General features: G+C 40.2%; 1 protein-coding gene across 4 annotated transcripts in view; it reads right to left on the minus strand.

The window, feature by feature from the left end:
* The window catches only part of RACGAP1 (Rac GTPase activating protein 1), a 28837-nt gene extending 9413 nt beyond the window's left edge, over positions 1-19424 (minus strand). For 2 of the 4 annotated variants that reach the window (XM_007107476.4, XM_007107472.4), the window contains exons 1-7: positions 19328-19424; positions 18634-18749; positions 10033-10121; positions 4195-4397; positions 3033-3169; positions 2009-2078; positions 224-277 (exon numbers count right to left, since the gene is read on the minus strand). In XM_007107476.4, the coding sequence (XP_007107538.1) occupies positions 224-277; positions 2009-2078; positions 3033-3169; positions 4195-4397; positions 10033-10117 (549 nt within the window). In that variant the 5' untranslated portion in view covers positions 10118-10121; positions 18634-18749; positions 19328-19424. The remainder of the gene's footprint in view (positions 1-223; positions 278-2008; positions 2079-3032; positions 3170-4194; positions 4398-10032; positions 10122-18633; positions 18750-19327) is intronic. The other 2 variants (XM_007107474.4, XM_007107473.3) reach the window with 2 other exon arrangements.
* Positions 19425-19679: the final 255 nt, after the last annotated feature.

Here is a 19679-nt window from a genome sequence, read left to right on the forward strand (position 1 = left end):
AAGTAAAACAGGAGGGGATCCTGTCCTGAGTTAGAACATCAAGGAACATCAATTACTGCCCCCGCAACATGGATTCTCTTGTAATCTGTGTTTAACAACAGCTAGAGCAACATGTCAGGAATGCAGTACAATGGCAACATTTCTGGAGAAAACTCTTTTATTGTTACTTTGTAAAAACAAACAAACACAAAAAAACCCCAAAACTAAACAAAACCATACATACCCTCTTTTCTCTCTTCTTCAGTTTAAAAGTCTTTACCAAAGAAGAATCCCAATCCTGTTGACAATTACACTGTATTAATTTCTTTCTTTGGTTAGCCCTCCCCTAAACCCTGTACAAATAAATTTACAGAGAATTTTAAAGGCCTCTTGAGTCAGAGTACCTAACTCACAATTTGGGGAGACAGAAAGGGAGGGTCTGAAATGTTATCGCTATAGAGCTGTAGTAAGTTAACATGCTTTCTTTCCAAAATTGAAGCTATTATAATAGAATCAGGAATCAATACCACAGAGGCAAGAAAAGGTTAAAGAATCAACTTCTGTCGTGATTATCTTCGGTGCCTGGTCCTTTATTTCTGATTATTTTTGTAATTAGTTTTAGAACTTACAGAATGTTGGGCACTATACTGCTGGCGTTAGATGCGAGCCTTACTCTTAAGGGATTGCTATCATCTAATCAGATGTTCTGTACAATGCAGCCACTTTAAAAGTTCTAGTTTAGGTTTTATATCTCTCAATCATCCCTCCTCCTTGGGCCCTAAAAAAGACATTCATGCGGACACTGAAGAATTATTTGTCTTTCACTGTGGTCTAGTTTCACTTCACTCATTTTAACCATTTGCATTCATTTTTAGTAGCTACCTATGACCTCCTGGTCCTGATAATCCCTGAAAACACAAAATCCAAAAACAGTCGTATATAGCTTAGCTAAATAAATTTAACCTCTCTAATTTATGGTCAAGTAATTTAGCTACTGGTTGTTTGATTCAGCTTCAGTTACAACAGATATCACACATCACAGGTCTAGCTCTAAAATCAGCTAGTAGTATATTCTAGTTTTATTACATATCCCAAACTATGTCACTCCTTATTTCAAAAAGGTGATACCTAATACTAATATCTACAAAACGGCAATTATTTCCCTAGTCAAACTCTGACAATTTGGACATAAAACCCTGTCTATGTAACAAGTAGTTGTCATTTATTTTGCTACCATCAGAAAACCAACTACTAATAACCTCCTGATTTATTGTTTTGTTTGCTAGCTTTCAGCCAGTAAAATAGGAGAGATACCTAAACCAATAAACTACAAGTCTCTGGAACATCAAAGATTGAAATATCAGGAGATGCCTAAACCAATAAACTACAAGTCTCTGGAACATCAAAGATTGAAATATCAGGAGATGACCTTTTATGGAGAAACACCACCATAAGTTACAAGAAGGGTTCTGCCCCACAAAAGCAGGGGAACAAAGAGCTTAGACAGGTGAACCACTGTTCATCAAAGCATTATCTAGTGCCTAGAAACTTTCATCAGTCTTCTGGCTGAAGTTTCAGGGCACTGGTTTCCTTCTAATTGTGAAGTATGTCTAAGTTTCCCTCAAGAACCAGTTTAATTTAGAAATAAGGCACAAGTCTATTCTCCCCAAGAGCAGCAAATAAACCCTGGCTGGATAGAGTCTTGCTAATTATTATTATTTTTTTTTGCTAGCTGGGGTTTTAATAAGTCAAGATGTAGTAATCAATAAATACAGGCAGCTCACAGATCCGTTAAATAAATTTAACCTCATGCCAAATCCTAAATTCTATATTCTCACTTCCAAAAATTAAATATATAAACCAGTCTCTTACAGCTTATATTTATATTTTTAAATGCTAGTCAGTATCTATTACATATCAACTAATAAAATAGTAATAAGGGAATTTTAGAAGAGAGGACAGGAGAGAGGTTCCTGAGGGAGCAGGGTTAAGAAAAATAGGTAACTCTCAGAAATCAAGTGTTCATTACCAGTGATTCATCAGTCTTGTCAAAGCTGATATCCGATAAAATGGAACCAGATTCATCAATGGTTGACAGCCTAAATGAGTGAAACAGTAGTGTTAGAAACAAGACTGGAAAGTAAAATCCACCAACACCAGAACAAGTCACACTTGTCAGGTAACATCAGCAATTTCACAGTAGCATCTTCCCCGTGGAGATAACTACAAGCTCAAACCCTAGCTGTGGTGGGTTGCTTTTTATGGTTTTCATGGGGGACTATGTGCGTGTGTGCAGGAGCACACATGCAGCACAGTTGTTATTTCACCTAAGGCCTTATAACAGAAGTTGAAAGTTACAGTCAGGGGTATGGGTGCTATTCCCTGCTGAGTCTGTACTACAGGCTACTAAAAATTCACAAGGCAGAAGAGTGAAGTTTAATTTGATACCAATTGTGGCTGCTTTCTAAAAGAGAGAGTATTACCCAGCATTAGCTTTTTAAGAAATTAAGCCTGTACATCTTCTTAGTTATAAAGATTCCCCATAAAACAACCAGGCAGCAAAATAAATAGCTCTAAAAGAGTGCTGACCTTTCCCTACGTATTGTATTGGGGGTGTTAAATTGAAAGCCTGGTTGAGACTGTTCTAAATAGCGATGCAGTGGAACCAAAATTATTGTCTGGTCTGGGCTCACAGAAGACCCTTCTAAACCAGAAGAGCTACGAGAGCTCTCTAGAGAGTAAACACTGGAAGTACTGCTGAACTGCCACTTCCACCTTTAGGTTTCTTAGCAATGTGCAAGATTAGTTATTGATGTGCAATTCAGCATCAACATCAAATTCTACCCAGGATGAAACATCCTAAGGAAAAATAAAAAAATAAAATAAAGAGGGAGGCCTCTGTGCCTTTATTTCCCACACACCCTTCCTCCAAAGTCTTTTTCTGCTTTATTCAGCACACATTCCAGAAGCAGTATATCTAAGAGTTTAGATAACAAGAACTTATGACAGCTGTGTTGCTTATGATCAGATAACAACAGATGCAGTTCCCCCACCTTTTGTTCCCAGCATTGCCGCTGGATGGTTGGCCTCTGTTGAGAAAAGCCAGAGCTGATCTTTGCTCCTCGCTTAGTTGAATGCTGCCAGATGTGTCACACATGAGCATCTCTCGAATCAGCTGAATCTGCCTTTCCTACAGACCAAAGCAGAGTAAAACACCCCAACTAACCAGGGGAGAAAGCTTCACCTCAAATTTATGGGACAGGCAGACCAGAAGACATTAAAATACAGCATTATGCAAATGAGCCTTCAGGAAGGCTGCTACACCAATAGCATATTAATTCACATTAAGCCCAAGTTGTGTCACTCCGATTTCTGACTGGTAAAATGAACTCCATCTAGAATAGTGGGGTTTCTGCTACAGGACTTTTGGATCAAACCGCTAATCCAAGAGAAGACAGTACTGCAAAATGAGAGTCCCAAAACAGATTTCACAGAGCAAAAACACTTTAGTGTCATCTAATTAGGACAATTATTGGCTTCTTCTACAGCTCAAAGCAGCCACCCACCTTTCTAAATGGTGGAGCAAAATGCATTAAAATGGATATAAAGCTGTGATGCACTGGAACCAGACAATTTGAGCTTACTGAGGCATCTAACACTGTACCAAGATGAATTAGTCCCTCCTAGCAAAGGCTTGCCTTTGTACCATGACCCACCCTGGTACATCAGAATGATAGTGCTCTATGTTCTAGTGTTCACATTGGTTGAATACATCTATCCCTTTACCCTAAATTAAGAGCAGTGACCAAGGAAAGACTTAAGAGTTGTCCTGCCTATATCAATGACAAAGTACTAGCTATTGATATCTTATATGAGGATGTTCTAGGTAGCACTTATAATCAACAATGAGACAGATCAAATATGCTACGATTTCTCTGCCTTTCCCCCTAATTTTAATTCTTTAAATTCTCATTTGAAATCTGTCTATTAAGTAAAAGTTTCAGGTCTAAAGGAGAAAAAATTTTTTAAATTTAAATTTCAGCCTATGAAGAATAGGATTCCTTGGCTGCAATTTCAGCTCCAATCATAGACAAACTGCTTTTAGTTCTTTAATGTAGAAGAAGAAACTGGGTATATCTGGGCAAGTGGAAACATTATCCGTTGATCTTCCCCCATCCCCACTGTCACAGTTCTAGCATAAAAAACAATACACACCAGCTTTTCACAGTCAGCCTCAGCTCGCTGTCTCCGTTTGATCTCTACATCCACCTGATTGCGTGCATGCTTCAGCTTAACATCCAGAGCACTACGCTCAGTCTCTACTTTCATCAAAAGATCCTTGTATTTGCCCAGCTCGTGATCTGTTCTCTGCCACTTTTTACGGAAATCTTCAAAGTCCTTTGCCAACTGGATAAATTCTAAGAAAAGGGGGAAACTTTAATAATTCAAGCACCAAACAGAGTATAAATGCTCTAATAAATGAGTCCTCTGGTTAGTTTTACTCCAAATGCATAATTAAGGGACCAGCTGAACTATGGGCAAATCCATCTGAAAATAACCAGGAGTAGATCCTGGATATATGTTCATCACTCTGGATGAGAGCTTTGTGGGGAGCAATTCCTATTTCAATAGGCCAGTTACTTTTGGTTTAGCCAGTGGCATCTGCTATGGAATAAGTAAGTCATTAGTCACCTGGCTCCAGATGTAACACTAACAGTGAAAGCTCCTGAACAGAAGGCAATCAAAAGGGATACCTTTGGGGCAGCTGTCACCCACCAGGACAGTTACAGCTATAAAACAAAAACAGCCTCCTTTAGAGTCACGCATTGCTGCACCAGAGAGGCATTAAACAGCAAATTCAAATGTAACTGCTGTAATATGCTCCAGTAGATATAGATTAATATTACAGATGTCTAGGCCTACAATTGCATTCAGCTATATAATTATACAAATACTGATTTGAAAGTAAAGAGCCAATTTGCTTTTGCTGTTTAACACAGCCCTGAAGGGTATGTAAACATTCCAGTTGGAAAGACAGAGGAAGAGAAGATCATACTAGCTTTGGGTGAGTCACTGACAGAGGAACGTGGACTCTTTTCAAATGTCTGCAAAGAAAGCATCCCTTCTAAGGCAGCACCTCAAAGCATGATAACCCTGGTGGCATCCGTTCTTATCACCTGCTACTGGCAAAGACTATTCTATAATGCCTTACTATTCTAGTTAACCTCAATCTACCTCTAAGCTTCACTCCATCAGCATCATGGAGGAACTTTCCAAGGTGTACATCTGCTGCAGGTTAAACTAACCCAGTTTATGGCTGAAACTAGGCCAAATTCACACAAAGCTAGCAGATTCTCAGGTGGTAAGGGCACTTTTCCCATTTGAATTTAACCTGAGAGCATAGAAATAATATAGTGCTTTTTAAAAGCAATTTTAATAATTTGACTAAATTTCAAACTTACAAATTAGGATAACAATTCGATCTAGAGAAACCAAGTCTGACACAAAGGGAAACAGGTTTTTAGTAAACAATCGATTTTAGCAAAACAGGATATTATGACCTAGTTATCTTAGACAATGCAAATATCAAGGATCTCAAAAAATAAAATATATTACAAAATTCAAATAGTTTTAAATGATATACTGGTTTAGTTAACAGTTTGGAACACATTACTAAGGGTTTTTTTCTCCTTAACTTAAACAAAAAGAAAACAAACAACATATCCTTTTGCAAATTTAACTATTTCAAAATTACAGATTCATAAGAAAAAATTAAAAACAAGAGCTGGTTCTTAGCCATGTTTACTCTCACGATTCACCAAGCAATGCACTTATTTGTGTACTTTTCGATGTATGTGATACTTCCATTTTAAAGAATAAAGAACAGGAAACACACTTTTCAACTACACAGTCTAAAAACTTTCTAGCTCCACACTGTGGTCAATTAAATGTTTCTAAATATAGTGTTGCCTACACACTCAAATATTTACTGAATTGAAAAACAATTTTGAGAATGAAAAGATTTTCATTTGACCTAATTTTGCTGGCCTGCTTGTTCCTCAGGATACTCCCTGAAAAGTCTTATTAAATTGGGGTTTTAATTCCCATTCATCGTTAATTGGCATACGTTACAGGTCTAACTGAATTGGATAACAGAACTGAAACCAAATAAACTATCAGTTCATTTCAAGGAAGGAGTTCCTATTTTAATAGTACAAATAGTTAAATTACTAGTTTACTTTGTTAGACCAAAACCAGAGCATTTGCATACATGACTAAGATATTACTTTTATGTACAATTCTGTTATGAACTAATTGTGCTAGCATGGGTCAAAAAGGCACTTCCTACCATAGACCAAGAAAAACTTTGATATTGGAGATCAATAAACACAAATGGAATTTTTTTGGTCAGTGTGTGAATCACAATTCAATTTTGGTACTAGCCCCTGTCATGAAGTATACATTCAAAAGGTTTATTAAATTCAAATTGTCTCTTTAAAAAAGTTATGTGTATATTAAATTACAAAATGCATCTATCAAAAAGGAGAAGGGAAATTTCCTTAACACAAATTAAGAATAATCTTAGATCCATTAAAAAAAAAATCAGGACTTGGTTCATAGTTCAGCAAAGAGATTAAAGCAGCTCCAGAAATCCTGTTTTTTTCAGCTCACTCCTGCTAGGGCCTTTGTACAGGCTCTTCCTTGTCTCTCTCATTACCTTCTAAGCTTCTTAAGGGCAAGGACCCTGTGTCTCTTCTGTTTTTTTATCCCCAGGGCCTTACACTCTACCCAGCACATAGTAGGCACTTAAATGTTCAATAATGACTGAACAAAATTGCTGTTCAGATCAAATTTAAACTCCAGGCATCCAGGCCCACCTCACCAGTCTGATCAAACTTCCCATCACTACCCAATACCCTCTTTCTAGCTAAACCAATTTGTCCCTGCCCCAGGAAAGACCTGTGTTCATTTGTCTTCTCACTTAGGATCAAGCTATGCTCTCCAAATGGAATGCCCTACCTACTCTTCTTCTTTTTTTGCGGGGGAGGGCTGTGCCACACAGCTTATGGGATCTTAGTTCCCTGACCAGGGGTTGAACCCAGAACCAGAACCACAGCAGGGAAAGCACTGAGTCTTAACCACTGGACCACCAGGGAATTCCCCACTCTTCTTTATGTACCCATTTTTCTAGTCCCAACTGCTCTATGAATCCTTTCCTAATTTGTCTGCTCCATTTTTCTATACTTCCCCAAAGCATATATTTTTATACTTGTATTATCTTCTGTTTCATGAGACAGAATCCAGTCTCTGAAACTTAAATACCTTAATCTTCTTGAAGACAGGCACCATATCACATACACTTTAGTATCACCTACTGCATAAATAAATATTAAGTTATATTTATTTCTAATTTACACACCAACGTCAAAAAAGTTCAGACGTCTCATAATAAAAATAAAAGATAAAAATCATGTAGACTGGGGAAAACAAAGATAAAATATCTAGGCTATTAAAGTCATTTTATTTGAATATTAACTTTCACTCTGATCTTTTGGTAACCTTGGACTTAGCTTTAAAAAAAAACTATAACTATACAAAAAGGAGAAAGAGGAATGAAGTTATTATGATGAAAAGCAAGAGTAAGGAGTCAGGGGACACGTAGGGATGGGAGGAATTCCTAGGATCTAAGAAGAGGACAGACTGGGGTGGTTGCAGAAAAGGAGATTCTAGAGTCTAGAAAACACTAAGCCACTTTAGTTCCTCAAAAGCCAACATTCTGGGACTTCCCTGGTGGTCCAGTGGTTAAGACTCCACACTCCCAATGCAGAGGGCCTGGGTTCGATCCCTGGTCAGGGAAACAGATCTCACATGCTGCAACTAAGAGCCCACATGCCACAACTAAGGCCTGGCAGAGCCAAATTAAAAAAAAAAAAAAAAAAAAGCCAACATTCCAAGTTAGGGATTTGGAGAGGGGACAAAACGTACCTCTGGGCTTCCCTGGTGGCACAGTGGTTAAGAATCCGCCAGCCAATACAGGGGACACGGGTTCAAGCCCTGGTCCGGGAAGTTCCCACATGCTGCAGAGCAACGAAGCCCATGCTCCACAACTACTGAGCCTGCGCTCTAGAGCCCGCAAGCCCCAACTACTGAGCCCGTGTGCTACAACTACTGAAGCCCGCATGCCTAGAGCCCGTGCTCCACAACAAAAAGAAGCCACCGCAATGAGAAGTCTGCACACCACAATGAAGAGTAGCCCCTGCTCGCCACAACTAGAGAAAGGCCGCACGCAGCAACGAAGACCCGATGCAGCCAAAAATAAATAAATAAAATTTAAAAAAAACAAAAAAACAAAAAACCAACGTACGTCTATTTTATAACAGAAATCAAGGGAAGATAGAAATTTGCTTATAAAATAAAGGTTCCTGTAAAAATAAATATCTTGTATTTTGGGGGGCATAATTATTTCAAAAGGTATTTTCACAGCTAGTATTTCATTTATCTCGAAATCCTCATGGCAAAATTCCTTTTTTTACAGATGGAGAAACAGACACAGAAATAACAGTTAAAAGTCAGCACTAGTTACTGAGACTCCAAACCTCAGGTTCCTCCTCTGCCCCCAAATACTATCAGCTGCCTCCTCCTAGAGATCTTATCACAATCTCTTCCACCCATTTCTCCTTATTTCCACCTTCACAATCACCACTCCAGTTGGGGCTCCCCATTGCCTCTTTCCTGAGCTATGGCAACCATGTCCTAATCAACCTCCCAGCCTCCACTTCTGATGCAGCCTCCACATCTGCCAGGGTAACCTTCCAAAAGCATGGCTCTGATTAAACCACTTCCCCTTACTCTCATTCCCCTCACACTCCACACCCTCTTGGCTCCACTCAGGTGGCTCCCCTGACCCTAAATGCCCTCTTTCATGTCTGTCTGTTGGGATCCTACCCTATACCTAATCTAAGGCTCAACTCAAAACCTACTTTTTTCCATAAAGCCATTATTTGGAGTGAACCTGAATTTTAAGATCTCTTATTCAATACTCCTCCCTACTAGACTCCAAAGCAATCCATCTTCTGAGATGATGTGACCTCAAAGAGAAGCCTAATTAGTATGCCATCATGGTTACTGAGTTGGTACCAGATGATAGGGTCATGCAACAGCTATGAGAGAAAATAGAATATTGTTTTGAAAGGCCTGTAAGTAGATGAGAGCTATCAAAAACATGAATCAAATTAAAGAAAATATTGAATGGCACAAGCAAGACACCATACTAAGTACTATGGAGATTGTTTTTTTCTTTTTTTTTAAGTTAAAGACACAGTTCTTGCATTACTTTTGTACCAATGAGACTGACTTAACAGCAACACCCGCTAAATTAGGTATACATGAAAACCTGAAATAGGAGAGCATGGTAACACAAAGAAAAGCTGGTAAAGAAAAATTCCCTTACATCACTTAGGTCAGTGCTATCAGCCCCACCTTTCTTTCTCACTAATCTACTTCCCAGAAGACTACTGTGTCACCACCTCCTTTTTCTTCCCAGCTCTCCACCCAACCTCAACCCTTTATTACTAAGCATCAAATAGGTAGGTGAAAGCAGATGAACTGTCCCTCCTTCAAAAAGAAACTGTCATTTTTCTCCTTTTCAATTGAAAATGTTTTATAGAACACAGGGAAAAAACCCAGGATAAAAAATGTAGACAGCTACTACTCTAAAGAAAAAAGGCATCATCCTTAGAAATTCATTATATTTTGCCCAGTTCGTGACAAGAAAATGAAACTGACGACTAATGCCAACTATTTAGTGAAAAGAGAACCTTGATAATGAAAAAAGTCCGGGTAAAACCCATTTAAAAACAACTACAGAAAAATAAGTGACCATTTAGAATGAGTGTCCATTAAGCTTTGACCATAGATAAGTGACCATCATTTTCTTTTTAGATAACTCAAATGAAAAACAATTTTAGGATTGGAATACACTTTGGTTTTGCAGAAAACCCAAATCAGAAATCTGTTTTTTCTCTTCACACAGGCCAGCTCAGAATGACTTACGGACTTCATTTCCTTCACTGAGAATCTCCATCCGGCGTACAAGCTGCTCAAACAGATTCCGCATATTCAGCATCATAGTATCCATCTTTCTGCCAAGAAATCAAATATACATTAGGGGTCCTGCCATCTCCCCAAGACAAAAGATTCAGGAGCAATCCAGTACAGTGATCAGTGACTAACATCAGCACTCTTCCATGTGTAGCTACCACTATGAGAATCTCGAGCTAACAACTGATGTTTTGTGTAATCCTGATTATAAAAACAAAGTTGGAATGTTTAAGACTCATTTGAAAATTACAAACGCATTTCAGTCCCCTGAATATAACACCCCTTCCCGCCTATTTCTTTTTTTTTTTTTTTTCCTGTGGTACGCGGGCCTCTCACTGTTGTGGCCTCTCCCGTTGAGGAGCACAGGCTCCGGACGCACAGGATCAGCGGCCATGGCTCACGGGCCCAGCCGCTCCGCGGCACGTGGGATCTTCCTGGACCGGGGCACGAACTCGTGTCCCCTGCATCGGCAAGCGGATTCTCAACCACTGCGCCACCAGGGAAGCCCCTGCCTACTTCTTTTCCTCCACTCTTCAATCACTCTGGAGCTGAGAAGCAATTAGGGACAAGTATGTCAGTTGATTACTAGGTGACCAACTACTCAGTCAAGCCTATCAATATAACATTTTTGCCACTTTAATCCTGCTGCACTTTGGAGACCTTCAATGTAACTTAAAAGGTTTATTTTTAATTTCATCTTTAGCTAGTACCCCTGTTGCAACTGTCTTTTAAAACGCAGGATATGGTCAGCACATTTCCTACCAACAGCGCAGATGACGTCACACAAGTGATTAAGTGGGGAAATTGCCAGCTCAGCAGCTCAAGAATTATTTCTGTAATGCAGGGCTCTCTGCTGGACTGTGTGCAGGGACTATGTCTAATAAATTTATACTAAGTATAGGCAAAGGATTATGTTGTACCACATTCTGGCATCAAGGAGACAATACACCACCTTCACAGTTAGAAGGGCAAAGGAAAAATCATTTGCTACTGTGTTCTGTAATAGTGAATTTCAGGCTTCATATTTCCCCCCGCAAAGACTTGCTGATATTACATTAAAAATGGTGTCCTTATAGGCAGTTCTATTCCAAATAGACTTTAACTGGGAACACTTTGAGGAACTAAGATCTTCAAGAAAGAAAGAAATCAGTGGGATTTTATGAAAATTATCAAGGAAATGAAATTTAAAAATCAAATTTCATTTGAAAATTGAATGTCCTCAGAAACACCATTAAAGGATTCTTCTTATGTTTCTCCTAATCACCCCTTCAACATTCTAGTCCAGGCCCTTTTTTCATGCATGTAAATAAAATTTTAAGAACTCTTTTACGAAGGTTTAGTGATTTTACAATGTTTATAAGATTGTACCATAAGCTATGAGGGCAAGAAAGGGCAGAAAAAACACAAAGGAAAAAGGAATATATAAACATAAATATATTTTCTATTAAATGCTACAGATTTATTCATTTGTACTTGTATGACGGTTGCTCTAATAGCAAAAAAGCTTTCAATTCCAAGCTTGGATGCAATATATACATGAATCAGGGCTGGAAACCAAGATTTTCAAATGGCAATGTATCTGTTCCAAGCTACATAATCAAGGCAAGCTGCTAAGCAACCAGACCAACAAATTTATTACAAAGCTCTTCCTCTAAACTAAGAACAAAACTAAAAGAATAGCATTAAAACTGGTAGGAAGAGATGTGGAAGTCATGGAGATGCCCATGGGTTTTAACAATATGACAAAAAAGGCAAATACTTCTAAGTGCTACAGGACAGAAAACAGGGGCAGGGCATTCAGTAGCCTATTCAAATGATGATTTCCTTTGGCTCCCAATAAAAATGAAAGACAGTGATCAGTTCTGCTTTTGTTTTTTTTTTTAAACATTTATTGCATCCAGCATATTTTTGGGGGGCTGCACCTCACAGCATGCAGCATCTTAGTTCCCCAACCAGGGATTGAACCCTAGCCCCCTGCAGTGGAAGCGCGGTGTCCTAACCACTGGACCACCGGGGAATTCCCAGTAATCAATTTTTTTATTTTTATTTTTTTTGGCTGTGTTGGGTCTTTGCTGCTGCGCGTGGGCTTTCTCTAGTTGTGGCCAGTGGGGGCTACTCTTCATGTGGTGCGTGGGCTTCTTATTGTGGTGGCTTCTCTTGTTGTGGAGCAGGGCTCTAGGCACGTGGGCTTCAGTAGTTGTAGCTCTCAGGCTCTAGAATGCAGGCTCAGTAGTTGTGGCGCACGGGCTTAGTTGCTCTGTGGCACGTGGGATCTTCCCGGACCAGGGCTCAAACCCGTGCCCCCTGCAGTGGCAGGCGGATTCTTAACCACTGAGCCACCAGGCAAGTCCCCCCAGTGATGAGTTTTAATATGGGGTATTATTGGTTTCTATCATCTCTGCATTCATCTGTATATTCTGAGACTATAAGACAGTGAGCTCAGTACATAGGAAAACTTCTAACTGTCCAGGAATGCAGAAAAGGAAAATGTGACAGTGCAACTAGGGTACTGAAAACTTGTTATTTAAAAAAAAAGAAAGACGGGACTTCCCTGATGGCGCAGTGGTTGAGAACCTGCCTGCCAATGCAGGAGACATGGGTTCGAGCCCTGGTCCAGGAAGATCCCATGTGCCACAGAGCAGCTAAGCCTGTGCGCCACGACTGCTGAGCCTGTGCTCTGGAGCCTGCAAGCCACAGCTGCTGAGGCCCGCATGCGTCTGGAGCCCGTGCTCTGCAACAGGAGAAGCCACCGCAATGAGAAGCCCGCGCACCGCAGCAGAAGTGGCCCCGGCTCACGGCAGCTGGAGGGTCTACGCACAGCAACAGAGACCCAACACAGCCAAAAAATATATATATATATATATATAAATGGCACTACCCTTAAACACACACACACAAAAAAATTCAGAGGGTTGTTATGTCTTAAATGACAATACAACAACCTGATTCCTTGTCTCCTTTAAGAGAAATCCCTCATTTTCTCAAGTTCCTCTATTCTTCTTTCCTATTTTCTTTGTGCATACCACTCCCTAGAGTGAGTGCTGTGGGGAGGTACTTTCTTGAAAACACAACCTGATTCCTGAAAAGACTATAGACACAGAGTACCTACCTGTGGACATCTCACCATAGTAACTATTATCTCATAGAACTACCTCAATCTACATCGTTTTCCTTTCATGATGCCTAGTACTTAGGAGATAGCTGTTTGACTAAACATATCAAACTATCCCACTTTAGTCATTACATCTCTACAGACAACTCATCCATTTCTCTCTCCAGCCCTCAGCTCTCTCCTAAGTCAATCTTGTAACTCTCAATTTGTTTTGGATGCCCTGGATGTTAAGCTCGATTTTGAGACATCATTCTATCCTTCCCCCACACATGTCATCAACTACTCTACCCAATGACCTACCTTACTCCCTCTCCTACCGACACCCAACTTTGATTTCCTTATTTTTATCATTCTCCCAGTCACTCAGTTCCAAACCTCAGAGTCACCTTAAGTTATTCCCTTTCCTACAAGTATAATCACCAAACTCTGTGGATTCTTCTCTCATGTGTGTTATACCCAGCCCGTCATCACTTGCAGGTCATTAACACTCACTTCAACTGGCCTCCCTGGCCCCAGTCTTTCCCCAACTACTTTGCTCAATTGGCACTCAGACACCTTATACTCTAATTTAACTTTATCATGTTTCTAGCCTATGTCCCAGCTAAACTGTAGATTTGAGAGGAGAAACCTTACATTTGGCACCGCTGTATTGCACAAAGACTCAGTATTTTTTAAAAATACTTGATAAATCGAAGTCAGAGAACACACACACACACTCCTCCCCCCAATGATTCTACTGTGAAAAGAATTTCCATTGTACCTGAACATCAATGTTTAATATAGATGAAAACAGAACAGTTAAAAGAAAGGTGAGGGGGCAGAAGCCCTAGGATAAAATTTTAGTTCTTCTATTTACCCGTTGTATAACTTTGCATAAGTCACTTAAATTCTGAGAAACATCTATAAATGGGAACGATAATACTTGTCCTATTTACCTCACAGAATATTACAAATTAATGTAGGTAAAAGTTTTATACCATATAAATTGAACCTCATTATAAGAATATAGGGTATTGGACTTCCCTGGTGGCGCAGTGGTTAAGAATCCGCCTGCCAATGCAGGGGACATGGGTTCGAGCCCTGGTCCAGGAAGATCCCACATGCCACGGAGCAACTAAGCCTGCGCTCTAGAACCTGCAAGCCACAACTACTGAGCCCGCGTGCCACAACTACTGCAGCCCGCGTGCCACAACTACTGAAGCCCGCGCACCTAGAGCCCGTGCTCCGCAACAAGAGAAGCCACCGCAATGAGAAGCCTGTGCACCACAACAAAGAGTAGCCCCCGCTCACAACTAGAGAAAGCCTGTGCACAGCAACGAAGACCCAACGCAGCCAAAATAAATAAATAAATAAATAAATAAATTTAAAAAAAGGATATAGGGTATTATAGTGGGTATAAATTTTTCTTTTGTTTTGGTCTGATTGTTGTTATTTACATCCTAGAACAGTGATTACCAAATCATAGCTGGAACCCAGATCAAAAAGAAGGGAGGAGATAGCAAAACTTGACCTGGTCTAGGCTATTAAACAAGCTCTTCTACATGAGGCTTATAGCATCTGAGAAGAGTTAATTTTTCCTCTAACATAGATTTACTTTGGGCAATCCAAAAACAGCACTAGAAAATATAATCCTCTTCTCTTTATATGCTAAGGGACCATGTATTTTTATTAACGTGCTACAGAAGTGACTCTCAGGAATTATTTTTAGATGCCAAAAATATCTTTCTGTATCCGTACTAACTCTGACATCTCAGCCAAATTGTAGCTTGAAAAGCTAAAATTTACTCATCCTATTCAATGTCAATTGAAAATGGCCTTAATTTTCCTGCTGGGTCACATTTTTAACCTCATGAATACTTCTTTATTCCCCCCCCCTTTATTATTTAGCTCATAGCTAGGAGATACACTAATGTGAAAGGAAACAAAAACAAAGTCATATTGCAGTACATTGCTTTGCAGCTGTAAAACAGATGTCACTTTTTCACTACAGAGGCGGCTGCCTTTCGGGAAAGCTGAAATGATCCTTGTGTGTAGCAAGGAAATCAGTTTGTTGAGTGCTTTAAACAAAAAGGTGCTAGAGAATCTCAGCTGTTATTGATGAGAAGCCCCAGAGGTGGAGAAGTCACTGTGTTACAGATTCCCAATCTGTGAGTATCCCTAAGGGAGCAATTTGGCATCACCAGGAAAGAGTCTCAGCTTGATGTGATTGCTTTGAGTCCCCAATTTAATTTCAATCACCCAGCCAAGATATCATCCTTCAGAATAACAGACTATATTACAGATCTTACTGCAGAGTATCCTGGGAAAAGTCTCTAGCCTCTTCTTCCTCCCCTTACAAACAACATTATTAAGAGACCTATACATCAGGTTTTAGATGCATCGAGGGTGTTAAATACTGTCACACAAAGCAGTGCATTTTTCAGGGAAGAGTTTTAATGAAAAACATTCTCACAAACATTACTAAATCTGGAGAGTCCCAAGAAATCAACAATACAGGTTCTCTGTTCTCTGCTGCCAAGAAAAAACATTCCCTAAGACTGTCTCGATACTACAAGATTCTTTCAAATGAAAGCATTTCGGAATAATTCTTTTTCCCAAATGTCCAGCTTCTGCTTCACCATATCAAAGCCTCTATTCAACTGGCAGGCAGAAGGAATATCTTGAAACCGAATGTTCTCATGAGCAAGTCAATTGCAGAAAGAGTAAACAGAACATCCTCAGTCCAACATGAATGAAGATTAAAGTACAGAATGGGAGGGAATTCCCCGGCAGTCCAGTGGTTAGGGCAGTCCAGTGGTTAGGGCTCTGCACTTTCACTGCCAGGGGCCCGGTTCGATCCCTGGTGGGGGAACTAAGATCCCACAAAGATCTTAGAAAGATCTTAGTAGCTTCCCACTATACTGTTAATTTTCTATGTTCAAAAAAATAAATAAATAAATAGAAAAAGGACATCCCTGGTGGTCCAGTGGTTAAGACTCGGGGCTTCTACTGCAAAGGGTGAGGGTTCGATCCCTGGCAGGGGAACTATGATCCCCCTGCAGCATGGCCCAAAAAACAAAACAAAACAAAACAAAAAAATGGAATGGGACAAGTTGAATTACTCTTTTTCAGAAAATGATTACCAGTTCGTTATACTAAGTTCTCTTATTTTTTCTTCTGTGAATTCCTTCCATTCCAAACTGTTCCATTCCTCAGGGTCTAGTATAAGTCTTACCAACTCACTAAAGCATTCCCTAACCATTTTAGTCCAAAATAACCTCTTTATTATCTATAACACTCATTTGGCAGATATAAAACACTGCCTCATACTGTTAATTTTCTTTTTTTTAACATCTTTATTGGAGTATAATTGCTTTACAATGGTGTGTTAGTTTCTGCTTTACAACAAAGTGAATCAGTTATACATATACATATGTTCCCATATCTCTTCCCTCTTGCGTCTCCCTCCCTCCCACCCTCCCTATCCCACCCCTCTAGGTGGTCACAAACCACGTAGCTGATCTCCCTGTGCCATGCGGCTGCTTCCCACTATACTGTTAATTTTCTATGTTCAAAAAAAATAATAGAAAAAGGACATCCCTGGTGGTCCAGTGGTTAAGACTCCGGGCTTCTACTGCAAAGGGTGAGGGCTCGATCCCTGGCAGGGGAACTATGATCCCCGCATGCTGCAAGGTGCGGCCAAAAATTAAAAAAAAAAGAAAAAAAAAAAGTTTTTTAATGGTGAAACTAAAACCTCACCACCCTAAACAACTATATGCACCTCCCTACCTAATCTTTGCCCATTATGCACTCATATTTCATCGAATTGCAATCATAGATTTATACATAATTTTGTGTTTTACTTTTTTTAAAACATGTTTCCATTAAGTTACAAAAAGTTCATGAACATTTATTTAACTGTTCTCTTCCTTGGACATTTAGGTAATTTCGTTTTTCTGTTACATCTATTTAGAACCTCTCACATGGTCACTCCCTCACTTCCTTCAGGTATTTATTCAAATGTCAATGCCTCTTACAGATGGCCAATAGGCACATGGAAAGATGCTCAACATCGCTAATTATCAGAGAAATGCAAAACAAAACTACAATGAGGTACCACCTCACACAAGTCAGAATGGCCATCATTAAAAAGTCTGCAAATAACAAATGCTAGAGAGTCTGTGGAGAAAAGGGAACCCTCCTACACTGTTGGTGGGAATGTAAATTGGTGCAGCCACTATGGAAAACAGTATGGAGGTTCCTTAAAAAACTAAAAATAGAGCTACCAAATGATCCTGCAATCCCACTCCTGGGCATATATGTGGAGAAAACTATGATTTGAAAAGATACATGCATCCCAGTGTTCACAGCAGCACTATTTACAATAGCCAAGACATGGAAACAACCTAAATTTCCATTGACAGATGAATGGATAAAGATGTGGTATATATATACACAAATAGAATACTACTCAGCCATAAAAAATAATGAAACAATGCCATCTGCAGCAACATGGATGGACCTAGAGATTATAATAAGTGAAGTAAGTCAGAAAGAGAAAAGACAAATACCATATGATATCATTTATATGTGGAATCTAAAACATGGCACAAATGAACTTATTTACAAAACAGAAACAGACTTAGACACCGAAAACAAACTTATGGTTACCAAGGGGGAAAGGGGGTGGGATAAATTATGAGTTTGGGATTAGTAGAATCAAACTACTATATATAAAATAGATAAAACAACAACGTCCTACTGTATAGCACAGGGAACTAGATTCAGTAAACTATAATTGAGAAGAGTATGAAAAACAATATATATATATATATATATATATATATATATAAAACTGAATCACTTTGCTGTACACCAGAAACTAATACAACATTGTAAATCAACTACACTTCAATTTTTAAAAAAGTCATTGTCTCATTCTTAACCACACTATTTTAAATTGCATCTTTCCCCCCAACACTTCTCTGCTTTATTTTGCTCAAAAGCACTCATCTCCATCTAACATACTTATATATTAACTTACTTATTTTGTTTATTGTCTGTCTCCCCAATAGTTTAAGTTCCAAGAAGGCAGAGATTTTTGTTTGTTCATCGCTGGGCCCCTGGTGCCTAGAACAGTGCCTGACACTTGGCAAATGATTACTAAATATTCACCGAATAAATAAATTGAACATCAACAAGGACAGTGTTTTTCTTCAGGTGGCCGTGTGCCTTAAAATGGATTTCCAAGGCTGGGATTACCAAGTCAGAGGGTACAAACCTCTTACGACTCTTGATAAACAGTGCCAAAATATTTTCTAAAAAGGGCTGTACTAATGTACAGTACTCTCAACAGTGTAAAGGCCTACTAAAGGTAACACAATCTGTTACCTTTCTAAGTTCTATTAACCCAAATAAACTGCAAGCTCCTTTAAAGCCAAGTAAGATTGTCTTGTACTTACATTTTGCACTTAATAAGTACCTGCTGAATGATTAAGCTATAGGAAAAGCGTCTTCTCCAAACACTTTCAATAACTCGAAAAGTTCACCTTCCACATTGAAGAGTATGATGACGTTTCTTCAAAAAAAAAAAAAAAAAAAAAGCTTATCTTCCCACCCACCCCACGTTCCTATGCACACCCTCTGCCGAGGAATGAAATCCTGAAGAGGGATGTATGTGAAAAGGCCTCGTTGTTACTAAGGCTGGGATTTAGGACGGGAAGGGCAAGATGTCATTGCCTACCCAGACACACACAGCCCACTAGGGAGAGGGGCTCCACTCGGAGCCGCGCCGGCATCTCAAACACCAGGGCTTTTCCCTTCGAAAAAGTCTTGTTCCTCTGTGGAGAACGGGGGTGTTAGCCCACCCACTCCCTAACTCTGTCTTTAAGTGAGAGCCACTTCTTTGGGGTGGCTCCTGCCCTGTTCAAGTCACCATCTCAAAAAGACGCCCCCGGCTTTCCACAAAACACGGCGCCAAGAAAGAAGCCACCCACTTTTCCAGCCACCGCACCCTCAGGCCGCCCGCGCCCCCAGCCCATGGAGAGCCTTCAAAGGAGGGGCTGTAGGTGCCGGCCTCCACCACGACCCACGAGGGGGCCACGGCTCACAACCGCCGACGCCTGCCTCCCACCACAAACCCAGCGCCAGACCCACCTTTTCTCGCAACTCCCAGCACCCACTTGGCCGGGTCCCCCGGGCCCCACCTGGGCGGCCTTCCACTTCCCTCCGCGCCTCACCCAACGGCAGAAAAGCTCCTCGCCGCCAGCTCGTGTTTGAAATCCGGCACCAACCAATCACAGAGAAATTTATTCCTCCCGCGCGGTCTCCCTACGATGTGACGCACACGTCGGGGCCACGGGGAGGGGGCGGGGACAAGGCTGGGCATGCGCGTTCTGATAGAGCGAAGCCAAAGGCAGCCATCTTGACTAAGGTCAACCGTTTTTTGTTTTTTGTTGTTGTTTCCCCCTTCCCCCCACCCCCTCCGGAGCCCTTTCCTGAAGCCATT

The sequence above is a fragment of the Physeter macrocephalus genome, chromosome 6 (assembly GCF_002837175.3).
Source record: "Physeter macrocephalus isolate SW-GA chromosome 6, ASM283717v5, whole genome shotgun sequence".
NCBI lineage: Eukaryota > Metazoa > Chordata > Mammalia > Artiodactyla > Physeteridae > Physeter > Physeter macrocephalus.